Raw genomic sequence first — 27364 nt, 5'->3', positions numbered from 1 at the left:
AGTGTACTTCCTGATTCTTGGACGATTAAAATCTCTTTCCCGCACACAGCCTTGTTTTGACCTGCTTATACTAGTACAATATATGTGTACTGGGGCAAGATGCATTTTCTCAACTATATGAAAAAAGAAATCTGGTACCGCCACTTTAATTTAGCAGAATTGTATTTCTTCCAGGCTATAGCTGCTCTGTTGTCACACATCCATCATTGTATGCATAAAACACAGCTCGCTAATCGCTAATTACTCACGCTGAGCTGTTCTGTAAACACTAGAATCACAGCTAACAGCTATTATTAACAATTCACTATCAATATTCCATGTGTTTGTTTTCAGCCTGTGGCAATGTGAAAGGCTGTAATTACCCAGAATGCTCCGGCAGTCTCCACGGTCACCGCAAATCACTCACTCACCACGTTAACGCAGGCAAATGGGGGGGAAGGGACTCGAGGGGTTTGAACCGGCAACCTCTGCTTATAAGGAAGTCGCTTTACTGCCACAGTTACAGTCGTCCGTGTTACAAAAACTGGTTCAGATAGAAGGAGGTGGAAAGTTTAGCTGATTTAAATTAAAATTATGTAAAGTAGCAGGTTAGAAATCAGTCTGCTGTGTACGGTCTGCAATTATAAAGCGCTTTATTGTCAGAAAACCAGGAAGTTCGATGTTAACATGCTGATTGTTCTTAGCTTTACCATGACTGTAGCAATCCTGGAATGCATTCGGAAAAATTTTAATCATTTGGACCAGGGGTTGGCAACCCACGGCTCCAGAACCGCATGTGGCTCTTTCATCCTTCTATTGTGGCTCCCTGTGACTTTGGAAATTATATGATGAACATTTAATTGCAATGTATTTTTTATTTTAGTTTGTTCATTTTTAAATGTAATTCTAAATTTGTAGGTAATGGTAATATTGAAACATTAGAACACAGAGATAGTTTGAACATAGTTTGTTTGACGAAGGCCTAGTTCAGAAACGTTGCACGGTTTGTCCTAATAAATCTCACAATTTCCAAGTAAAACAATGTGCGGGATTTTTCTTGGGCTGCTCCCTCTCCTCCGACGCACCCATCTCTAGTAATTGATGTGTGAAGTTCTCATGCTTTTTATTCTTGAAACATTAAAATAAAACGTTTTTAATGTGTTTGTCACTCAAAATATGCGTCACAGCCACCGATGTGTGACACCCGGCACATATCTGGCAGCCCGGTCATACCGACACCTTCACCAGCAGCCTGATTTATAGAGCTTTTTGACCTCTGGTAGCTAAATAATAGATAAATTCAAGAAAAAAAAAAAATCTGAAGAAAACAAAACATTTATTGCTATGTGGGCAGATTTATTTGCTTTCACGGCTGATGGGACTGGGACATGTGGTACTACACGTGATAAAATGATGACAGAACACAGAAGCAGTCTTTGAGTATTTGAGGTTGCTGACCCCTGATTTGGACCAATCGAGGTAATTTAATTTAAAGAGCTCATATTCCGCTATTTTCTGATTTATGTTATGTTTCCTTACCAAAAACATGTCTGAACTAAAAGTAAAAGGTAGCTGTTAAAATGAAAACTATCACTTTATGACATGACATTTATTGCATTTTGAGCTTTGGGGATGTAGACAAACTAAAAGAAAAGGATTACTCAAACGTGTGAAAGAAACAAAACACAGCTCCAGGTGAGTTTTTGATGAGATCACAGCATTGTAACATGACTTAAACCTCTCAAGAGTCAGTTTTGCGTAATATAGGACCTTTAAAATAAATTTATTCAATTTTTAAGACAGTAAAAATCAGATACAACACTTATCGACTCCATGTAAATAATCACAAAGATACTGCCACATCTTCATATTATCATAACGCTAACCACTCTGCCACATCCTCATTTAAACCCCATTTTATGTTTCACTCAGACTCTGACACACGAGTCCCTGCGGCAGAGGTCACACGGTCAGGTTCCATCATCTAAAAGGTCAGGCCTGCATGACCCTGATGGCAAAGGCTCATGGGATTTAGAGTCCTCAGAGACGTACAGCGTGGGCTCAGATGTGTGATTGGTTTGAGCTGGAGCCGCGTGAGAGCCGTTCCCTAAAGGCCGGTCGATAAGGGCAATGCTCCTGTCTTTAGCAGCTCATTAGAAAAGGATTCAGCTCAGAGCCTGTGTGTCACTCTCCTCTGTTTCCTCCATGATTTATTGCTCATGTAAACATCATTTTGTTGATTTGATGAAAAAATTATCAGTGAGAGCTCTGAATTAAGATAAATGCTGAGGTGCCTAGAATGTTTTATTTATTTTAGCTCAAAAAAGAAGAGAGGATAATCTGTGTATCATTCATTGATATTTTTTTCAAAATAAAACCAAAAATAAGAAAAGGGAAAAAAAAAAAAAAAATATATATATATATATATATATATATATATATATAATATATATATATATATATATATATATATATATATATATATATATATATATATATATATATATAATATACTTTTTTTTTTTCTTCATTATTTGTCTCCACAAAAAAAAAAAAAAGATAATGGCTGTTTCCCGTTTCAGTCACTTAAACTGTGATGCTGGACTTTTGTGCCGGATATGGACTGAACCAGGACTAAAACAGGACTAAACAAGATGAAACCAGGACTAAACCAGGACTAAAACAGGTCTAATACAGGATGAAACCAGGACTAAAACAGGACTGAAACCAGGACTGAAACCAGGACTAAACCAGTACTGAAACCAGGACTGAAACCAGGACTAAACAGGACTAAAACGGGTCTAAGACAGGTCTAAAACAGGTCTAAACCAGAACTGAGACCAGAACCAGACCAGAAAAACAAATGAACGAATGATACACAGATTGAGGATGAGAGAATGAAAGTTTTTCTTCTTTTTTTTTTTTGGTAGCTAGGTAGAATAGTCTTTGAGTTTACATTTTATGGACAAACTAAAAAAAAAAAAAAAAAAAAAAGATGACAAAATCCATATTCAGTTCATTTCAATCTTTATTAAGAGCACATAATATCTGGTTCATAGTCAGTATAAAAAAAAATAAATAAATAAATAAGAAAAATCTAAAATATCTATTGAATAAGCAGCACATTTAACTAATTCAAATTCTGACTTGCCCTTACCTCTGTTCATGAGTTTCAGTTTAGGTGATACGTTACTTTCAAGACCTTTGCCTGTTTAAAAGATATAAGATTTAGTTTTGAATTCTTAATTGCTATGGCAACTGTGCTCAATTTATATTCATCACAGACAGAGAGCAGGGGCCTATATGTGTATAACTCTATGGGAGATTCACTGTTTTTGAAGAATTATCCAAACTTAAACTTATCCGAACCTTATTGTTATTTGTTTGGGACCAGCTCCACAATCCTGCCACATTTATCTTATGGCTTAAAGTCTTTTTAGCTGACAACAATCACATCTTTGGGGCTATATTTTCTTTCTTTTTCATAAACACATTTCGCTTAACAGTACAAAACCATGAAAATAAACAAATTCTTCTTTCGTTTTTACCATTTGTTGCTTGTTTACTTTTATTTGTACTTTTATTCGCTGTAATAATGTGTTGTGAACCACCCCGTGACACCATTGGTAGCCTATTTAATCAATAAGAAGCTTATGTTAAAGGGCCATTACAGAGGCTCTGACCCCAGCCCTGAATCCAAACTCATTTATTTGTGTATGATTTGTAAACGTCATCTTTTACTCTCTTCACAAATCCAGTTACGGTCCACTCCTCCCTCTCTCAGACACCAGACCATTAGCCCCACATTTAGTTTCAACACGAGGCCGGACAAAAAGCTTTTAAGAAATCACAACTAATTCAGTTTTCTGTATTCCCACAAATGGTGAAGTGCTCGGTCTGACTGCTGATGTGCGCGAGCTGAGGGGAGGAAAGTGGGTTTTCGAAGTTTCGTAATGCGTTCGTTTACATGGGAGGGCATGTTTCTATTCATTTACACGGAAAACAAGAGCCAAGTGGTGAAGAGATTTTATGGAAAAAAACAAAAAAGTTATGACAAGTCCAGTTGAAAGAATCAGAAGAGGAGATTATTTTAACTTAGACATGGCATTAAAATTCTTACTGATTTTACTAGTTTGGTATTTGGGCCAGTTTAGTTAAATAGGCATGGAAAATGAAAAGGTTGTAGTATCACATACACAATGAGACATACAGCCTTCCACTGTAAAAGTAGCACAATGAGAACGATATCTATATTTTTTTATACAGAGGGATATTAGTCCGGTGACCACGCCCTCCATCAGACCTCAAGCCAGAACCAAACGTGACTGACCAATCACATTTACTTAATTCAGCAAAATGAAGGAGCTCATTGGCCACCCTTAATTTTGAACAAGTTTACATTCGTCTCACCTCATATTAACAGAATTTACTGCCTCACTCACTGATTCTGCAGAAATTTTCAATGTCCAGCCTTCTATATTTTTTCCTCATAAGCAGACACATTTATTTTGATATGGACAAAACATATGTGTCCCTGATTGGTTAATACACCTGTCAATCACACCCATTTGAACTCAGGGAGATTCAGCTGTGACCAAACTCACATTTTCGTAAATAATTTTAAAAAGTGTGTTTTGTGTTTTGGATCCCAGGCAAGCACTTACTACTTACCTGATTCATGAGCCGGTTTCACTTTGTAGAAACTGTTTGACCTCGCATTATTAGGATTTGTTCACTCGACGGTAGGCAGGTACTTTTTTATTTAACCAGTCGCTGCTATTTGCTCATGACATATGTAATGTGCTGCTAATGGGGCTAACTGGTATATTAAGCTTTTCCCACCTCCCGCAGGAAGAAGGAGAATAACGTCTTTCCCCTTGATAAAATTCACCAAACATTCTCTTTGTTCCGGCTTTAAATCCTCAATCTTGGGAATCGTTGCCAACACAGAATATATAGATCTTCCCTGATTGACTGGTGCCCGGATTCGCATTTCCGGGGTTTTTGCGAACTGTCTAGGGAATTTTGATTCCTGACCTAGTTGCTGGAGAGAAATGAAATTGAGCGGAGGGACTAGATGGCGCCATACTGGCTAAGCACTTACCGTTGTAAAAATTAAATTTCATTTATTGAAAATATAACAAAAAATATATAAATAAATAAATTAAAAAATTGCAACAAAAAAAAATGTATTTATTCAAAATTCCTTCTGTAGAAAGTAGAAAAGTTTTGATTTCAACATGTCAGTCCAATGAAAAGTACATACAAATACATTAATAAAACTGTCTCCTCACCATTATTCAGATTTACTATCCTAAATATCCTAAGTTATCCAAAATGCGTACATTTTTTGTTTTATTACATTTAATTACATGCACTAATGCTCAAATAACAGGAGTTCCTGATTTCCACAATAGTAAAAGCCTGGAGCTGTCCGGTGCTGAAAACCCTCTGATATCAGAGAGCAGCACAGGAGCTGTCCGGTGCTGAAACGCACAGTCTGGGGCTGATTTATGGCCTGCGACCTGGATTGATTCCTCATGATACCACATTTTATTTGCCATAAGTCACTGTCAGAAGCTCCCATTACAGCAGCTTGACTAGAGACCTAAAGTGGGTCACCAAGATTCGATTTGGGTCAGTAAAATATTTTCTGAAATTGACTATTTTTGAGGTACGTTTCAGAAATTATAAATGTAAAAAATAAAAGAAATGCATAGTATAACTTTTCTGGTGGAGGCTCCATCAAATGCTTTTCTTCATGGAGATGTTGTTGCTTTGTCTGGAATGTTTCACAGTATAGCATTAAACCTTCATAGAGACCAAACTAGCCCAAGTTACAGGTCAGGTCTGTGGAAATGCAACCCCAAACAGTCAGAATGCCTGCTTTTCTATATATTTTTTGAGCTATAAAACTATACAATTATATAAATAAAATACAATAAACACAAAATAAGTTGTAAGTTGTAAAAAGGACTTCTTCAAACTACAGTAGCCATTTATGTCATTTATACACAAAATTCCAGCCAAATGCAAGGACACTTTACTCTAAATTAACTCTTTTTTTGACAGTTTAAACCTTCATTTAACAAAATAAAGCCATTGTCATTTTTATTTGTATTTATCAAACTACTACTATTGTGTAAATTAGACATGTTTTGGCCTTTGTTTACGTCATGGTTGCTAGGTAAGAGATATAGAATAATGCTGCGTTCGTTTATCCATCCATTGCCATTCGGGTCTTGGATGTGACATCACGTGCACGCTTCAAACATTTTATTATGTTTCGTGTCTCCGACTCAGAGAAAGAAGTGGATGCTCACCAGAAAGCGGTTGTTGCTTTAGCGTTGGCCGAGTACCAGGTGCTTCAACTCCACAACCTCAAGGAAAAATTCAGTATAAATAGTATAAATAGTATAATTCAGTATATTAGTGAAGTGAAAGCGTTAGTGTCATGTGATGGTAGATCATTTTGGCACATTAGCTAGAACAAAATGGGCTAAAAACATGAGCGACACCGACTACCAAACCCACAGGCAGCGATGCAGATGCAGTTAGGTATTGCAGTAATACAAGTACGACTGTAATTGTCATTTAAACCATCAAAGCATCCAAACACAATGAAAACAATTCATACTACAAGTGACACTGGGTGAAACATCTTGGATTTTCTCTCTGAATCCTTGCTTGGTCTCCTTCGAGCTCTTCTGAGTTCCGAGTTGTGTCATTCAAGGGAAAGGGGCGTATCAGTGCGTATCTTTAGGCAACGTCCTCGTACCTCTGAATCGGATGGATAAATGAACAAACGAAAGCAGCATTACCTCTACATATGCCATTATTGGTGCCTGTGTCCAAGCAGGAAGTAAAATGATTAACTTCACTAAAACTGTTAAACTAGAGAACATTTTACACAGTTAGAAAGTATTAAAATCTTAAAGGTGCACTACGCAACATTTCTAGTAGAGGGTCCGCTCTCTGTCTGTCACCATAGTTGAACTGAAAATGCAAAGTGAGGTTAGACGCATTTCACTAAAAAGGAGTCTAATTATGTTTGAAAGTGGAGGGTCCGCTACTTGTTTGTCTCCATGGAGATGCTATTGCTGTGTCTAGAATGTTCCAGAGTATAGATTAAAACTATCACAAGAGAAACAAGCAGGTTACAGCATTACAGTTCAGATCTGTGGAGAGTCGTTGCTATTCACAGTAGGATTTACTGTATTTTTGAGCAATAGAAACACGCGTAATGAATAAATGTTAGACAGATATGTTTAATGTCACACTGTGGAACATTCCAGGCAAAGAAATAACATCTCCATGGTGACAGTAGGTAGCGAACCCTCCACCAGAAAAGTTGCACAATGCATCTTTAAATATAATTACTACTTTTTTAGTGAAATGCGCATTCTAACCTGTCATTTGCTTTTTCAGTTCAACTATGGTGTGACAGAATGTGTGCGTTTGACTAAACAAACCTATGACACACAAATATACACTCAAATAAGTGAAATTGTGTTATTAAAGAGCTCAGTTGTTGTTTTTATGCAGTGCGACATGACCTAGAATCAACAAAAGCCGCACCTGAGCCCCGTCCAACACACACTGTACAGGAAAAAAAACAAATGTCTCGAATACTGTCAGAAATACACTTAACCCCCATTGTGATAATGTGGAGCTAAAGTGAACACAAACAGACAGGTGTGCGAGACTGGAAAGAGAAGTCAAACTGAGCGAAAGTCCAGCTGAGTGAAGAATTGGATTAATGTGCGTGTGTTTGTGTGTGTTTGTGTGTCAAAAGTCTGTGTACACACTCAGTTTATGGGGACCTGGGTGGTGATCTGACCGAGTTGGCTCTTTTGAACGGTTCATTAACAAGGGGGTATTGTGGAAAAACAACTTTTTTTGGAGCTTTCTACCACTTTTCCAACAAATAAAGCAGAAAACGCACACCAAGGTTCTTGAAGAGGTGCAAAAGCAAGGAACAGTAAAATAAAACTGAAAAAAAATAAATAAATGCAATGTCCAATCCAATGTCCAAAAGCTTTTTTGTTAATTTTTAAACAATGTTTCAGCAAAAAAAGCCTTCGTCAGATCATTTTTCTTGCTTTGGACCACAGTATACAAAATGGTTGCCAGCCCAGGTGCTCATATCCTATGGATTTATTAAAATTACTGGATGGGGTGTTGCTGCTTGTGGCTGCCTGAAGTTGACGTAGTGGCCACTCACTGGAACTACAGCGGAAAAAATCCCGTGAGCCGAGAAAGGATTTTTCTCATAGAGCACAATGTAATCACAAATTGCTCTTGTTCAGCTGACAGGGCACCTACAATTTTCAAAAATGTTGGATTTTTTGGCGAGTTTTACCTATTTTTATAGCATTAACTTTTTCTCAGCTCAAAATCCTTCAGTTGTCTTAAAAAAAAAAAAAAAAACGCTTTATAGTTATTAGGTCCGGCTTCACTATGCTCCTAGCTCCTCTTGCTCTGATTGGTCAAAACGATCACATGAGACCTCGCTCAGTGTATTCGCGTGTGTTCATTCGTGTGTGCCCGTGGGAGAAAAGAGCACTACTGCGCATACTCAATCAGCCCACAGCCACCGGAAGTACCTCGCCAGGCTAAAGGCGAATCTGGAGTCATGCGCCATTGAGCTCGGCCCATTGACTTGAATGGGCGGCCATTTTTAGACCCTGGAGTTTGTCATATCCCCACCAACGAAAGTGAGGTCACCCAGTGAGTTCAGCCCACTGTGCAACAAGAAAAAAACAGTTAGATATTTACATTCTCATAAAATGCACAAATAGTTTGACCATATCACAAAAAGCATCTTGGGTCAAAGATGATCTTTCCCATGCGCGGTTTGAACCCTCCTTACATTTAGATGTATTCTGGTCTACATAAGTGTTTCCCAAACTTTTTTTTTTTCTGGGGATCCATCTTTTAAAAGTCACAAACCTTCACGACCCAAGTCAATAGACATTATTCGTCAATCACAAAATAAAGGTGGATTTGACCATTATTGAACATTAATGAGGATATTTTATTGTTGACTGAGTGATCGTGTCTCTCTGAACATTTAGTATTACTCAAGTTTTAAACAATGAAAAACAGTCATTGAACCAGAAATAAAAGGATCCATAAGTCGCCTATTTGGACATTAAATATATCCCATTTCTTTTTCTTTTCAACATTCAATTGAACCAACAATATTGGAATAAAATATTCAATAAAATAATTACAAAAAGATTAGAAATTATACAAAATATGTCTTAACATTTCAACATTTCTAAGGAGATAGGTTGGTCTGTCTGGGTTTTTGTAGACCTACATGCAGATCGTGACAAGGCGAACCAAAAAAATCTCTTACGACCCACCTGAGATCTTGATCCAGTCTTTGGGAAACAATGGTCTATATCACCCATGTTCCCACATGACAATTCTCCATAAATATATGAAAGCATGATGCAAAATAGTACACAAACTTCACAAAGCTGATGTGATGTGCAGTAGTTTCTTTAGCGAAATGCAAGCTGATTTTGTTGTGATAGCGCTCTGAAGGGGGAGTGACTTGGCGCAGAGAGCTAAGAGTGCAGAGACTCTGGAACTGATACTTAATAAACATGTTAATACATTGTTTTCGGTGCTTCTGTGTACACTGGTGTGTGATTTTGTGTGTGAATAGTGACTGGTTCCTTAATCTAAAACGATATGAGTCAATGGAAGGGGGAAAAGCATTGTATAAAAATGTGACCATCCACCAAAAACTCACACAAGCAAAGAGTTGTGTGTCCTTGCCCAAGGACACACAACTGTAATCTGCACTTGCTGGAGCTAGAATCTGACAAAAAAGGTTATGGCACTTCTATGTAATTTGCAATACAACATAGTAACACTTTATATTGACCCACATAACCGTCTTTCACACCTCTCCCAGAGTCAGACCTGTGAAGACGAGGGCACATTCACACTCGGCCTCCAGCTGTGAGGTCCGTTACATGTGAAAACAGAAAACACACACAGACACGTTCACTGACATCAGAATAAGTGGGACATCTCAGCGCTCATCGCTCCAGCACCGCGCCACACGGGACCCGCCGCTCTCACTCGTACTACTGAGATTTGAGTGTTGTTTTTCCAAAAGCTGTCGACATCAAACCCACAGAAAGACCTCAGTGGGATTCACAGCAAGAAACTACTGGGGTGCCTTTGAGCAAAACACTTTTACTCCCTGCTGTTCAGCTGGAGATGCATACAGTTGAAGCAGCTGAAGAGCCAAACTTAAAAATAACTGTAAGTCTCGAGTAGTTCTTCAAAGAGTGTTCATTTGGTTTTCCCGAATTTGGTCTGTTTAAGAGAAAAGTACTTTGATAATTTACAGTAGTCTTTATTATAATCATAAAATAAGTAAATATAGACTAACTACCCCTCAAGACAAATTGTAGAAAGTATATTTACATGGTTAAAACAAAAACAACAACAACAACAATTACACACAAAGTCAGATTTACTATAAACAGCATCTCTAGAGGAAAACCAAAGCATAGCCCACTTATAGTTTTTGTGAAATCAAATATATTAAAACAACACTGTTCAAAACTCTGGAGCTGGCTAAAATCTGCAAAAAAATAAAATAAATAAAACAATTTAAAAATAAATAAAACAGTAAAATACAATACAATACTATAGTACAATACAAAAATACAATACAAAAATACAAAAATACAATACAAAAATACAGAAATACAATACAATACAAAAATACAATAAAAAAATAAAAAAAATACAAAAATACAATACAAAAATATAAAATAAAATAGCCATTATAGTCTATGTATGCCTGTGTTTTTTGTTTTTTTTTTGTGTGCAAGAACAGTTATGTGACATTGCACTACAATAATAACTTAAAATCTTTTATTATGAGGCCAAATATGTTTTGTTTTGTTTTTGTTTTAATGGTCAATTATGTTGTCTACTTTGCTTCTGTGCTGATTCTTGTGTTGGTTCAGCATTAATCAGTATAAAAATGCATAAAATTAAAATGAGATGCAACCAGTTAAATTACCTATATTACACAAAATAGATTGTTGTGAGCTTTAAGCCATGTTAATGCATACAGTCACGCATTTGGAGATGTAGACAAATAAACCACGATTACTCAGTGTTAAAAATGCTCGTATCCGTATTGTGATGTAATGTAATGATAGTTTTAACTTATTTTCAGTAGAGTATCAAAAATTCCAAATTCCGTAATATCCCATATGGAAAAGGTATAGACAAATCATACACCATTTTAACATGTTTTATCTGAATCCTAAAAGATTTGTAAATGACAGTGAAAACAGTTGCAAGATCTTAATACATATAAAACTTTGTAACCTGTAAGGGCTGTATATGACACTAATGCCACATACAATATCCTCACAAGTGTTGGACAAAGGTCATTTTTACCACATAATCATAGAAAAACAAGTGAAATGATGATTGTTTCCTTAAACTCAATTGCTGTGTTGTGTGTATGAGAGTGAGAAGGAGAAGGAGTGTGTGTGTGTGCGTGTGTGGGGGTGTGTGTGTGCGCGTGTGTCTGTGTGTGTGTGTGTTGGGCAGCATGGTGGTAAACACAGTAATGCAAATATTGCATCACAACCTTTAAAAAAACATAAGACATACCACTCTTCCACTGATATCACAGTGAACATACATGTGCTGTAAAAAGATTTTTACGCTGCAAAATCCTGTAGCCCATTTCCTTGTTGCCTCTTTGAGTTTGCCATTTACTTGTGGGAGACCAAGGTACTTGTAACTGCCCTCAACATCTGCTAGTGTCCCTTCCACAAGAAGCAGCTGGTTAGCTCATCTAGTAAGTTACTGCATTTTCACATGGGCAGCCTGGGTGCAAATCCCCCTTCTGATTCAGATTTTTTAAACTGCAACCTATAATTAAGGAATACAAATATTACATGAAACATACAAAGAAAATGTAGTTTATCATGCACATTACCTGTAAATGTCATGCAAAATGTTCACTTTATCTATACTAGTTTTTCATAACATAGTTGTATGAGAAAAATGCAAAAGGGGGACACTTTCAGGAGTAAACCACACATGGCACATATTAACCTTATATAAAGATTTACTACAAAGACAGTGGTAAATTCTTATATTTTTTTCCTGTTTTTTCCATATGGGCTAGGTCCTTTTAAAGTCTCTTAAAAGTAAAAATTCTGCATAGTATATCTGCTTTAATCAACGCAACTTCTTCTGTTATTGTTTAGACCTGTATATTATATCGCCATCTAGAGGCCAACAGCTGCAGCCAGACTGAAAATAGCACATGTTGGATCTTTCTCTGCACTGGTTGTTGGTGAGCTTTGGCAAATGCGATTTGTAAGTTTATGAGTAGATCTACGCAATATTCTTCTGTTTTTAGCACTAGTTTGTATATTTGTGTTGAGTTTTTAGGGCAAAATGTGGTTTAGCTACTCTGTAAGTAAGGCTAATACTGCTAGCTTTAGCTTTCTGCAGAGCTAAATGCTAAATGATATTGTATTTTTGAGGATTTTTTACAAGCTCAGAACAATTTGAGGGGGTAATTCTTTCTGAATTTGACTAAATATTGCAAACATAAAATTACTTTACATGAAGTCCGATCTCACAGATGCTACGTATTCTGTCCATTTAGACCACATCTTATAAAATATGTCCACTTTCAGTAAGAACAGGGAGACTATTTACCCGGGACAGTCCCACTTTTGAGCCCTGTGTCCCCTGTCCCAGCAGATTTATCCAAAACCAGTGATTTGTCCCAGTTTTATATAAGAAATGTCCCAGGTGTCCCTATTTTTGACCAATTTGATTCCTACCAACAGTAAAGAGAGGCATAAATTGTCATTTGTTTTGTCAAGAAAACGAGGATGTCCCAGTTTTTTATTTTGAAAATCTGCTCACCCTAAGTAAGAACAAAGCCTTTTCCATTGATTATGTTTAATTTCAAAGGGTAGACACTTTCATTTTGAACAATTTGATCAAATCTTAACCCTGGACATTTCTCTCTGACCTTATTTATGTAAATTAAATATCACATTTTAATATCTTTTGCATTTTATTTTGATATTTTAGTGTAATTTGGAGATGCTGATGCTATATATTGGGCATGTGCTTTTGATACAACTTATGCAGCTAAAATTATACTTTGAACAGAAGCTTTGTCCAGTGAAGATATATAAGATAAAAGGTGTTGTTTAATTTGATCACATTTCACTTTACTTTACAGGCATTAAAGACACATTGTGTAACTTTTCTAGTGAAGAGTATGCGACCTGCAAGTCTCTATGCCTGGAATGGATAGCATTTATCTTTTTTCTTGAACTACTAGAAATGTCGAAAATGTCATTCTGTTGTCGAAAGAGTGTTTTTTATTATTATTATTATTATCATTGTGGTATCAGAATTGGTATTGAATATTGAGTTTGTATTGAATTTGAGTTTGAAATCTTCGTATCGCACTCTCTATACTTCACGAAACTGCACTAACTTCATTTCTGTGTGTCTTTTCAGGCTCCTACATGGTGGTGAATGCTTCGGGTCGTGCCTCAGGACAGAAGGCTCACCTGTACATGCCCACGCTGAAGGAGAACGATACCCACTGCATCGACTTCCTGTACTCCCTGTCGTCACGGGACGGAGCCAGTCCTGGAACTCTAAACGTCTATGTCAAGGTCTGCGTTTGCTTTGGCGTAAATACAGAATCTGAGTTTTATTTCCACTGTCAGCGAACAAAATTTTCAAAATAGGAACCAGCCTTGGTGTAACATAAACAATTAATACCACATTTTCTGCACTATAGGGTGCATTTAAAAGCCTTTAATTTCATCAAAAAATGACCGTGCACTTTATAATCCAGAGCGCCTTATATATGAATTTATTCGGGTGACTACAAAGCCGCTCCACTTGCAGCATTACGGCTACTGTAGTCAGGAGTATCGCGGAGTAATACATACTGTGATTCCTTTTAATATCAAAATGCACCTGTCAAGAGGCACGCTTACAACGCCGACTTTAAACTCAAGGCTGTTATAAAGTTAAAGTGTGAGCTGCGTGGGAGCAGTGGATGAGAGAAGGAGAACGCAAAATCACCAATACAGAGAGACAGCGCCGAGCGACTTACGCCACGATCTGCCAATGGATCTGGTTCCAGTCTGGTCCCGGACCTGGTTCAGTCCTGGTTCAGTCCGGCATCACAGGCCGTTATTTGTTTTTTTCCATTATTCATTTAAATACAAAATCGAAAACTGAAAAAGAAAAAAAGAGTCGTTATCCTTTTTTTTTTTTTTGTTTGTTTGTTTTTTTTTGTTTTCGAGACAAATAATGAAGAAAATATTAGTTTTGTCATTTTCTTATTTTTTGGTTTTATTTTGAAAAACTAATGAACGAATGATACACAGATTATTATCCCACCAAAATAAATAAATCAAAATTAGAGGATTATAAAAATCTGTCATACACACTTTAAATATTAGTTTCCCCATAAACATTTTTTTTTACTTTTACCTGAGTAATTTCTTGGACATATTGCACTGTACTTCTACTTAAGTACTATTATATAAATATAATTGTACTCTAATGATGCATTTTTGTACAATTTTTGCTCCTGCCCACCTCTGCGTACAAGTGAGTTTGATGTACTTGGACCTGACAGCTCCACAGAGTGAGCAGCAGAGACAGGCAGATGGTGCATGTCCTTCTTAGTCGAGTCAAAGTGAACGTCTGAATGAACTCGAGTGCAGGCATCACAAATGAACCAGGAGCTGCTGCTGTTTTTGTTTCAGGTGAATGGAGGAGCCCAGGGGAACCCCGTGTGGAACACCTCAGACACCGTCACTGAAGGATGGGTCAAAGCTGAACTGGCCATCTCCACCTTCTGGCCCAACTCATACCAGGTAGGAAATTTCAGAGTGAAGATTATTGCAAGTAGAAATCTCACAGTTTTAAAAGATTTGATTTTCGTTATCTAGTATTACTATTCCTCAAGTATGTGACCAGTTTTATTAAATCAAAATCTCCTAGTGATAAAAGTGAAGTCAGGGCGACATGAAGAGCCAGATAAATGATTTTGTGGACAGTTTAGAGTTGAAAATTACTTCATTTTGCTTCTAAAATGGTCACGATTATAATTTTCAAGCTCTTATGATGACACATTGTGGCCTGAATAAACATGATTTAACTGAATCATTTTGATGTGTCTAGCATCAGGTGAATACAGGCACTGGCTCTGGAATATAAAAGTTATGAGATCATATTTTTGTGTCGTTAAAAGGAACAACAATTTAATCTTACAGACTTTACGTATTCTCTTCATTTAGACCACATTTTATAAATGTCCACTTTCAGTAAGAATAGAATGACCAGACATCCCTATTTACCCAGTTTTGAGCCTTGTGCCCCCATCCCAGGAGATTTATCCAAAACCATTAATAAATATCCCAGGTGTCCCTATTTTTGACCATTTGATATCTGAAAACAGTAAAGAGAGGCATAGATTGTGAAATTGTTTGGGTAAAATACAGAAAAAACAGCTTAAATTTAATGATTATTTCCAGTTATTGACACCGTGACTTGTCTCCATGGAGCTGGTATTGCTTTTCCAGGAATGTTCAGTATTACATAGTAGAATCCATCCATCCATCTTGCATGAATTGAATTTCTGGTGGCATTGTTCTTCAGAAATACCTTAAAAGGACAGTCTGGAATTTTGGACATAGGACCTTATTTCTTAGAGAAGTGTGGAGACACTTTTTTAAATATTCTGTCCAGTCCTTGTATTTGCAGAGGTCGCTGGTGCTAGGCTAGTGCATGTCAATGGCCATAGTTATCCTGCCACTAAAAACAGTCTTACCCGCTCCACAAAACACCCGAAGCAAATCTATTATTGCATCAGACTGTCGATGTGAATTTCTGTGTGGACACAATAATTTTAAAAGTAAAACCAACCTTGCATTTGAAGGGTTTATGTCTGAGCAGCAGCAGTACTGAGTTGTACTTCCTGATAGAAAACTTGGCAGCTGCGGACTGATATCACCTAGCATCTATCTTACCAACAAAGTAAAATTCCGGTGGTGCTGAGAAAATAGTCCCTCAACATGCGACGATTCATGAGATGCAAGGTTAGTTTTATTTCAAACATTATTCTATCAACACAGACATTTACATCAAACGTTTGGGGTAATAATTGTTTTGCTTTGGGTGTTTTGTGAAGTGGGTAAGACTGTTTTTAGTGGCAGGATAACTATGGCCATTGACATGCACTAGCCTAGCACCAGCAACCTCTGCAAATGCAAGGACTGGATGGAATATTTAAAAAAAAAAAGTGTCTCCACACGTCTCCAACACTCTGGCTCACTAGGAAATGAGGTCCTATGTCCAAAATTTCGGACTGTCCCTTTAAAAACCTTACTTTAAAACATATCTCTCCACAAATCTGATCTGTAATTGGTCTTGAGGCACCACCTTCTTGTCTCATGGATATTTATAAGTTCATTTAATAGTTTAAACTAAATTGTTGCTTTAGTAATTTCTTCACTTCATCCTTGTAAATGTTTGATTTTGGGTTCATTATTGTGTTTTACATGTATCATTAAATCAACACACTAAGTAAACACTTTTTTTCCAGCATTTACATATTTAAATAGTGTGGTTTATCATTGCCGCAACTTTAAAATATCAGTTTAGCCCAATGTAGCTTCATAAAGCTTGTAATCAGCTCATACACCATTGCTTGTGTGAATTTCAGACTGGAAAAAATACATTTCCCACCTTACCACTCCAGAGACTGAAAACAAGTCAAAGTTTGTTGGTGAAAAAGTTGTGCGGAGGGAGAGGAGCAGGCTAAATCCTGGTGGACACGTTTCTGTTCCAGTCCAGTTTCCCGCCCGCCTCTGCTCCCGTGACAGTCCTGACAGAAGAACTCAGAAAGAGGCTGTGTTTGAGAAGACGAGTGAAGGCCACGGACCCCTGGAGAGAGAGAAAGAGAGAGAGAAATGGACTGATACAAGAACAAGTCCACATACAGAAATCAGAGAGAGAGAGAGAGAGAGAGACAGAAGGAGAGAGAAAGACAGAGAGAGATGGGGAGAGAGAGACTGACAAGAAGAGTAACAGAGAAAGCGAGAGCTAAACAGAAAGCGAGAGAGAGAGACAGAAAAACAGAAGGAGAGAGACAGAGGGGGAGTGAGAGACAGAGAGACAGATGCAAAGAGAGAGACAGAATGAGAGAGAGATAGACAGAGGGAGAGAGAGGGGAGAGACTGACAAGGAGAGGGAAAGAGCTGGACAAAGATAGAGAAACAGACAGAGATAAAGAGAGAGAGAGAGATGGAGAGAGATCGGGAGGGAGATAGAGAAGGAGAGAGACAGATATAGAGAGAGAAAAAGAAATGAAGAGAGAGACAAACAGACAGACAGATGAAGAGAGACCCAGAGACAGAGCAAAACACAGAGATACAGACAGAGATCAAGGGAGAAATAGAAAGAGAGAGAGATAAAGAGAGAGAAACAAACATGGATAGACAAACAGAAAGAGAGATAGACAGGGGGAGAGAGGGAGACAGACAGGGAGAAAGGAAGAAAGAGAGAGAGAGGAGAGAGACTGACAAGGAGAGGGAGCAGACATAGATAGAGAAACAGACAGAGACAAAGAGAGAGAGAGACAGATGGAGAGAAATTTGGGAGGGAGACAGAGAAAGAGAGAGACAGACACAGATATAGGGAGAGAAATGGAGAAAGAGATGGAGAGAGAGAAAGACAGATGAAGAGAGACCCGGAGACAGAGCAAAAAACACAGAGGGACACAGGGAGAGAGAAACAGAGAGAGAGAGGAGAGACAAAGAGAGAGACAGAAACAAACGTGGATAGACGGAGATAGAGAGAGAGAGAGAGAGACAGACAGACAGGGAGAGAGGAAGAAAGAGATGAACAGACAAAGATAGAAAAACAGACAGAGACAAAGAGAGAGAGAGACATGGAGAGAGATGGGGAGTGAGACAGAGAAAGAAAGAAACGGACAGAGATGTGTAGAGAGAAACAGAGAAAAAGAGATGGAGAGAGACAGACAGATGAGGAGAGATCCAGAGATGGAGTGAAAAACACAGAGGGACACAGGGAGAGAGAAACAAAGAGAGACAAAGAGAGAGACAGAAACAAACATGAATAGACAGAAATAGAGAGAGAGAGAGAGAGAAAGAAAGAGACAGAAACAAAGGGAGAGAAATGGGGAGGGAGACAGAGAAAGAGAGAGACAGACACAGAAAAAGAGAGAGAAACAGAAAAGAGAGACAGAGCAAAAAACACAGATGGACACAGGGAGAGAGAAACAGACAGAAAGACAAAGAGGGAGAGAGACAAAGAGACAGAAACAAAGGTGGATAGACAGACAGACAGAAAGAGAGATAGATGGGGAGAGAGACAGCTGGATAGACACAGAGAGAGAGAGGGAGACGGACAGGAAGAGAGGGAGAAAGAGACAAAGAGAGAGAGGTATGGACAGACAGTGATAGTGACAGATAGAGGGAGAGACATGAAGAAAAATCGCCTAGTTACTCAGTTTGTATCAGCGAAACTGCTTATGTCACTTTATAAGAGTCTTAATACATAAAATTTGTTACAGAGAAGCTGAAAAACATAACAACAAATCACAACCGAAATCAAGCAGACTAGAATTTCCGCACAGATGAAAGTTGAGGAACGACTACCATATGTGAGCAGCAGATGGAGAGAGACGGGCGGATGTTCCCATGAAGTATTCACTCACTGACTCCCAGCTCCCCCCCCCCGAGGGTCCCATCCCAGCACAGGCCTCGCAGAGTTCAACCGCAAATCCTGTTTCTGTTTTCAGGTGATTTTTGAGGCGGTCTCGGTCCAGGGCCACCCCGGGTTCATCGCCGTAGATGACATCCGCGTCCTGGCTCACCCCTGTCGTAAGTTTTACCGGTTTTTGGGCTTATCTCATATTTACACCTGCCCAGACACACACACGAACACACACACACACACACACAAAACGCACACAGGACAGGCTCTGGCAGAAGGCAGCGGGCAAAGAAGAAGGACCGAACCAAAGCAATCACTCAAACCTGACACTTAAAATGACTCAACTTAAGCCAGGGCAATATGACAAAAACATAATCAATCATTTTTACCTCATATTGATCAATCTCCAGTTTAAAAACAATTACGATGGTTTTAAGTAGCTGCTGATACCGACGACTTTCACAGTGATATCGACTTACCATACTATATTTGATAGCTGGAGCAATATATTTTGGGGCTCAATATTTACTTTTTCATTGCAATACTGGGGAGAGTTTTTGTGATTTATGTAGAAAGTAGAATTAAATTATTTTTGTATTTATTATTTTTATTTTTTTATGTATTTATTGTGCACAATAATAATAATACTAATAATAAAGATGATAATAATGATGATAATAATGATAATGATGATAACGATAATAACGACGACGAGGACGACGACTACTACTTCTACTACTACTACTACTACTACTACTACTACTACTACTAACTACTAACTACTAACTACTAACTACTAACTACTCACTACTCACTACTCACTTCTCACTACTCACTACTACTTACTACTACTACTACTACTACTACTACTACTACTTACTACTTACTACTACTACTACTACTACTACTACTACTACTTACTACTACTACTACTACTACTACTACTACTACTACTACTACTACTACTACTACTGCTACTACTCACTGCTACTTACTACTTACTACTACTTACGACTACTACTACTTACTACTACTGCTACTACTTCTACTACTACTAACTACTACTTACTACTACTATTATTGATAATAATAATAATAATTATTATTATTAATTAATTATTATTATTATTACTAAATTAAAATATATATGAATATAAATAAAAAATAAAAAAAAATAAATATAAATATATATATATATATATATATATATATATATATATATATATATATATATATATATATATAGTAAGAACAATATAGAATAAATAACTTTTATTGCTAATGATCAGTTTATTCTGCCATTTATCTCTTGCAGATCAGGCTTTTTAATGATACTTTCTATTAAAAAAAGTGGTTTACTGGGATTATTCTGCTTTGTAACAGTGGCATAAAGTATTTTCAATATTTCTCTAAAAATATTTACTTTCTTTAAGCAAAAACAAAGTTGGACAAAACTGTGTTATGTAGCTGACATTTATCTCTCAAGTAACTACAGAGCAACTTTATATTAAAAATTCAAACGTTCTGAGACTAGCCAGAATATCGGCAGAATATTTTGAAACTGAAACTTGATCCAGACAGTTTTGCAGAATCTGTCCAGAAAAGTCAAATATATATGAACTTTGCTTCAAACCACATTATTTTACTGACAGAGGATTGGCTTTAGACCTCTCCACTGCTTACTGCACTGTACATTCTGCCCTATTTACTCCTTATGTCTCGTTTACTCTGTCTGTGGTTTATATTTTAATAATATCATTCTAATTCTTCTCTTTTTTGTGGTAGAAAACTGTTACATTTGTTCAAGTATATGTTCTCCTGTTGTTTTGCAGGTAAAGCTCCTCACTTTCTGCGGCTCCAGAACGTTGAGGTAAACGTGGGACAGAACGCCACGTTTCAGTGCACAGCGGGAGGGAAGTGGTCTCAGAACGACAAGCTCTGGGTTCAGGTGAGGAACTGTGAATTTCAGATCATACAGAATCGTAAATAGAAAGAAAAGTTGAAAAATAAAGTTACAGGAAGTAGAGCTGCGTTCTAAAAAAAGGAATTCCATCATGTATCCATCCAAAATGCTGTATTTTCTAATCAATAACTATTGTATAAATATTAAAAGCTACAGCCCTACGTAAGAGTAATAATATGATAAATATAAATAATACATCAGACTTAAATTGCGCTTTTTAAGTAAGAGTTAAATACTTATTAGTGAAATGGGTAGTCTAAACTGTCATGTGTAAGTTTCTGTTTAAACCCACCTCGAACGGTTTTATTTATCCATGTTCTCCCAGTATTCCTAGTTCAGTCTGAATGAATTGATGAGAGGGAGAATGTGGACTGAGATCTGGATGTGTGAGTGCAGTAGTTTCATGTCTGACTACATCATTTGAAACTCTCTATAACATCCTGAATGTGCTCTTCCAAGACAATGCATGTGTATATTATATCTGAGCCTAAAGTGTGTCTGTGTTTGTGCTTGTGCGTTGCAGCAGTGGAACGGTAAAGACTCTGCTCTGATGGTGACTCGAGTGGTGAACCATCGGCGTTTTTCGGCCACGGTCAGTGTGGGAGACACGTCCCAGAGGAGCACCAGCAGATACAGATGTGTGATCCGCTCCGACGGAGGCTCTGGAGTGTCCAACTACGCAGACCTCATCGTCAAAGGTACGAAAAACTCCATATGCACCCGCGCTACATTATGCTTAAACATTTCTCACTCTTTTATGCATTTTAAAGGCCCTATTTTACATAACATTGACTCTTGTGAGCTTTTAACCATGTTAGAATGCTGTTACCTCCTCAAAAACATACCTAGAGTTGTTTTGTTTCATTCACACATGTTTGATTAACACTTTATTCTCTGTCTAGTGGTATTATTGATTGATTGATTTTATGTCAAGCTTATGCCAGTGGTTACAGATAAACAATATTTACATTTATCACTTTGTTCATATTCACATAATGTCAATGTATCTCGTAGCCAGGCTGGCAGCACCTAGTTCTTCCGCTCAATTTCATTTCTCTCTTGCAACTAGGTCAGCAATTGGAATACACTAGATGGTTTGCCCTGGAAGTTGTAGACCGCACACCGGCCAATCAGCGAAGAGCTGTGAAGCCATGACTAGGTCCCTTTTTGTGGTACAGTACAACAGTAAACAAAGAGGTCAAGATGGATGTAGACGAGGACAGACATTCTGTGTTGGCAACGGTTCCCGAGATCAAGGATTTAAAGCCGGAACAAAGAGAATGTTTGGTGAATTTTATCAAGGGAAAAGACGTTATTGCCCTCCTTCTTACGTGATTTGGCGCATATATACATCACGACCAAATAGTAACGATTAGTTAAATAAAAAAGTACCCGCCTACTGTCAAGCGAATGAATCCCAATGCTGTGAGGGTTGATGAATCAGGCTATGTACCTCCCTCATGGGCACCAAAATCATGTCCCATTGACGTAAATAGACCAACAAATTGAAGTGAAGATATGGTCTGAATTAGGTTAAGTTAAGGGTTTTTGGTTAGGTAAGTAGTAACTAAGTTTAGGATTTGTCTCCAGGAATTTAAAGAGTGTGGAGCTCAGGTGTGTGGTCCTGCTCTGAGACTGGGGAGGAACACACAGCACATTCCTCAGGCCTGGGTGCTCTCAGGCTGCCATGTCCCTGTGGCGTTCTCTACTTTGTTACTGCACCTTTTTACCATACGCTATAAAAGTCCGCCTTTGAATGTAGCTGTTTGCCCATTTCTGAAGCAGCCAAAGTTAATTTAAAGTGTGCAGACTTGTGTAAATAGAAGTGTGTGACCAGTGGAAGTGCCCCTCTCCTTGTGTGACTCGGGCCAGAGCTGTAAACTCTGTATTGATTTTGTTATCAGTGAACAGACAGATTGGAGATGGTTTGTGCCAAAGCTCTGTGGACTCACACACATGTGTTTAAAGGCACTTCCTGCACCAGCAATCACACAGAGGGGTCTAGCTCACATACAGAGCGCTTTATGACCACCCAGAGTCCGACTGTTCCTATGTCACTAATGGACAAGATGGCTGAGAGTGGATTTGTGCTTATCTCCAGCTCACAGGACACAGACACCCTATGCTACATATGTTGGGTTCCCATGCCTCTCAGGGACATTACTTTGACTTCCTTTCTAAGAGACGGAGCCAAACCTCAGCCATAGTCTCTACTTCCCTGACCTTATTTCAACCCATATCTGAACTTTAAACCTTGTCAGTGATCTAATAATAAGGATGTAACAATACCCAAAATATCTTGATACCGTATCATCAAAAGTCTCACAATAATATCGTGGGCTGTCACAATATATCAAATTACAAGTTCCTTTGCTTAAATGCAGGGTTTTATAGTAGCAACAGCTTATGAACATTAGGAACTACATATCCCATGATTCATTTCAGTCCAAACAATATTAAGAAATATGTTTTTTTACTTGAATTCTTGGGATTATGATGGAAATAATTCACACCAAAATCTTGTCAAGGTATCGTATTTTCTGGGTTATTAAACGCGCTCTTAAGCCTCTAACCCCATCAAAAAATGACCACGCGCCCACAATCCAGAGCGCCCTATACACGAATCCACTCGGGTGTCCCAGCACGACTTCAGTAAAGCTACAAAGCCGCACCACCCACAGAACACACAAACACACACAGAGCAGACAGCGACCGCACAGCGAAAAACACCCACAGACAGACAGAGGAATAGAACGGAGGAACGAACTAAAAAAGCGAGTCCAATGTGCCTTTCTGAGCCACAACTGAACAACTGAGTCATTGCAAACACGCCAACAATCCAGTGGTCCCAGACAGCACCCTCCCTACACGCCACAACTGAACAAAGCCCAGAGTCACCGTGAACGCGACAAACAAAGTCCAACTGACCCATCCAACTGTTGTGTTTCGTTTAAAGTCCAGTGCGGTTTATTTGTGAAACAAGTTTGAAAATAGACCATTTAATGACAGTGCGCCTTATAATCCAGAGCGCCTAATAGCCTGGAAAATATGGTATTTTAAAAGCAAAAAAAAGTGTCCTATCTATAATTATAATAGTCTCCCCAAAATATCGCAATAAATATCGTACCGTGAGATGCATATCGTGATAATAACGTACAGAGAGAGTTAGATATCATTACATCCCTATGTAATAATAAATAATTTCACAGAGACCTGATTTCTGGCCAAATAAAAAGGCAGATATGCAGATTTTAGTGCCCACAACATGATAAACACCCAACTCCTGTTCTCCACTGTGTTTTTAAACTCCATACACCTTCACTAGAATCATGTGGATAATTTCAGTCTTGGAATTTGAACTCTCTACTGAACAAAAGGCAAAACGTATCTGTTAACTTACACAAACTACTGCTTCTTGACATTACAATGTGGAACTAAGCATTTTGAGCTTTGGAGATGTAGACAGATTCATTATAAAAGTTACTCAAACATGTGTGAATGAAACAAAACACAACTCCAGGTTTGTTTTTTATGAAGTACCATCATTGTAACATGGCTTAACGTTCACAAGAGTCAATTTTGCGTAATATAGGACCTTTAAACTCTGCCTGAGCGCACTGTGTTGGAGCACAGATACACTTTGTTCATTATTATTCTGAGTCCAGCTCTTGGCTCATGTGCCTTTGTGTGTCAGCCGGACACTTCACACAGAATACCTGAGCAGAGAGAAATCAGTAATGCATGAGCAGGTACAGAGAACAGAGGAGCGCTGAGGAGGAGGAGAGGAAAGAGGAGAAGAACCAGAGAGGAGGCAGGAGTGAGGGGAGGAGGTGGGCCACAGTACAAAGAGAGTGCAGGTTTACATTATACCAGTACATCACACCAGTATATCTTTGAATAATAAAAGGTACGTTCCTGGACTCACAGGGACAAACTTGATAACAAATTACCTTACTGTCTGAGATTTGGTTTTGTGGTGCAAATCAAAAATCTGATTAAAAAGTAAATTTCTTAATCTTAAAGGAGCTGTACCTTTTGTTTTTCAGGTAATAAAGTAAAATGTGTGCAGTTATAACACATTTTATCCACTGTGAAACTTAAAGCTGGTGCACTGTTGGCACTAGGGTTTGTAGTTTTTAATCATTGGGCTCTAAAAGTTATTAAGAATGCTAGGAAAGCATTAGAAAAATACACACTAAGCTAGGATTAGAGTCCTGCACGGGTCCATTTTTGGAGACTCACACCCCTGCAGTACAGCACTGCACTCGCCCCTTAACCCGTGATTTTATCAAAGTTAAACCCGCACCCGCCCCTGCCCATGATAAATCACACACAAATTAAAAGCATTCTAACTGAAGCATCCATCAGAATATGAATTGAAAAGTTACAACTTCAAGAATTACAAACACGAAATGAAATGAAACAGTTACGCTTTCTTCAGTACGAATATGAATTCACAGACGCGACGAGATTGTCATCACTTCTCAGGCAATATTTACTGAGCAGAAGAAACAAAGATGCCGGACTTTTGTGCCGCACACGCCACGGACTAAACCAGGACTAAACCAGGACTAAACCAGGACTAAACCAGGACTAAACCAGAACTAAACCAGAAATGATTGCAGGACTGATTCCAAGGACTAAATCAGGACTAAACCAGGACTAAACCAGGACTAAACCAGGACTAAACCAGGACTAAACCAGAAATGATTGCAGGACTGATTCCAGGAGGACTAAATCAGGACTGAACTAGGATTTGAACAGGACTAAACCAGGACTAAACCAGAACTGAACCAGGACTGTCGGGACAGGCTGGGAGGTGTGCCGGCGTAGACTGTTGGGTGACCGTAGGTGAAAGGACCGGTGCAGAGCTTGGTGCCACATGGAGATAAGCACAGCTGCGGACACACTGCTCTGCGGGCTTAGGGTCCTCTCTCTCTCTTAAATCCAAGATTAGTCCTGGTGTAGTCCTAGTTTAATCCTGATTTAGTCCTGAACCGCCCGTGTGTAATTACTACTCGCCCACATACCCGCCCGTAAAACTCCAGAATGTTAAAACCCGCCCGTTTCAGCAACTATTTGCCCATACCTGTTGGTTACCTGACCTGGTGCAGGACTCTGGCTAGGATTGCTATTTAAGTCAACTTTTCATTGGTCTCTTGACTTGTGAAAGGAGCAGGGTTCCTTTTGTTCATGGTAGTAACAAGATTCATAATGGCTGGAATATGTATTTATGTTAATTGTCAGAGTTTGTTGTTGTTCTCTTTAAATTACTGTCAACAACAACGAAAAAAAAAATAAAAAATGAAATGGCTTGAACAATAAAAAAAAAAAAAAAAAACAAAAAGTTCTGTTTATCACATATTTTTTAAGATTGTGAAAATCATGTTCAGGTGATTTAATTGTCCTCCGCAGGTAGATTTGTTTTGCAGGTACATCGCCTTTAATGCAAAAATCAACATTAGGATTCAAATCATTCTGCCAGTCATTTCTGCAGAGACAGTATCATTAAAAAAGTCTGAGCTGCAACAAATAAACAGCAGAACGAACCAATAATTATCCATAGAATTTAGTTATTCAACCCTCTACAGCTCAAATCTTATTGTATTACAACAAAAATACCCCAGATTTTCCCACTTTGACGCACAATAAATAATGAACCCCATAATATATTGTTACAGTTTTCATATACTGAACTATAAGTCTGTATAATGACTACCATACTGTTCACTCATGCAGCAGACAGACTCTACTAAACGTCATCTTAGGGCAAATTCACTGCTACTGGAAATTTGGAGAGCTAAGAAGATCAGTGTCTTTTCTGCTGGTTGCTCTTGCTGTGATTTCTCTGAGACTGAGCTTCTCACTGGTTCTGCCTCTAAGCCTCTCACTGCAAGAGGTTTAGTGTCAGTTTGAAGGAGTGGGCTATGGCTGATGTTTGACACTTTACGGAAGGGATTAATTTTCTTCATGTTTGAGTTTTTTTTTCTTGTATTTTTAAGTGCAGCCTTCCTTCTGCTTGACCTTTGGAACCTAATCAAAGCTACAGTTAAAGATACTGTACCTACTACTTCATGTTCAAGGTTTGCAGCAGTCCTGAGTTGTTCCTCATTTTGCATCCTAATTATTCATCGCAATGAGTATATGAGAACGTTTCACTCACAGACTATATAACTCGAGAGCCGTCTTGTTCCAAATAGGAAGTGAGCTTGAGCTGTGTAGTCCCATTTCACTTTGTAATTGAAAAAATGTCACCCCTCTCTCTGTAACTACTGTATTTTTCGGACTATAAAGCACACTTAAAATCATTTAATTTTCTCAAAAATGGACAGTGCGCCTTATGTATTAATTCTGGTTGTGCTTACTGGCCTTGAACTGATTTTATGTCGTACATGGAGTTCAAAAATCTGTCAAAATGTTTTAGTACGACTTTTGTAAACTATGAAGCCGCATCGCTTGATGGATTGTTGGAGCATTACGGCTGCTGTAGTCAGGAGCCTCGCGGAGGAAGTCCAACAGAAGCTGACCAGATCAGGGCACAAGGAGCGAGCAGTTTTTTTCAGTGTTTATAGTTTATACAAATTAGCCATGCAGTTTTAAGTTTTATTTCTGTAAAATGTTAAC

The 27364-nt window shown here is 38.2% G+C and overlaps 1 protein-coding gene across 1 annotated transcript in view; it reads left to right on the top strand.

Annotated features, from left to right (window-relative positions):
- Positions 1-27364, top strand: part of LOC129410978 (receptor-type tyrosine-protein phosphatase T-like) — a 197364-nt gene that overhangs the window by 79021 nt on the left and 90979 nt on the right. The window contains 5 exon segments of the mRNA XM_055160282.1: positions 13531-13691; positions 14802-14912; positions 18863-18944; positions 20610-20725; positions 21264-21438. Of these exon segments, the coding sequence (XP_055016257.1) occupies positions 13531-13691; positions 14802-14912; positions 18863-18944; positions 20610-20725; positions 21264-21438 (645 nt within the window).

Source organism: Boleophthalmus pectinirostris, unplaced genomic scaffold, assembly GCF_026225935.1.
Source record: "Boleophthalmus pectinirostris isolate CB_2022bp ecotype Guang Dong unplaced genomic scaffold, ASM2622593v1 HiC_scaffold_3, whole genome shotgun sequence".
Lineage (NCBI taxonomy): Eukaryota > Metazoa > Chordata > Actinopteri > Gobiiformes > Gobiidae > Boleophthalmus > Boleophthalmus pectinirostris.
The sequence above is the reverse complement of the archived record's forward strand: the minus strand, read 5'-3'. Positions and strand labels throughout refer to the sequence as shown.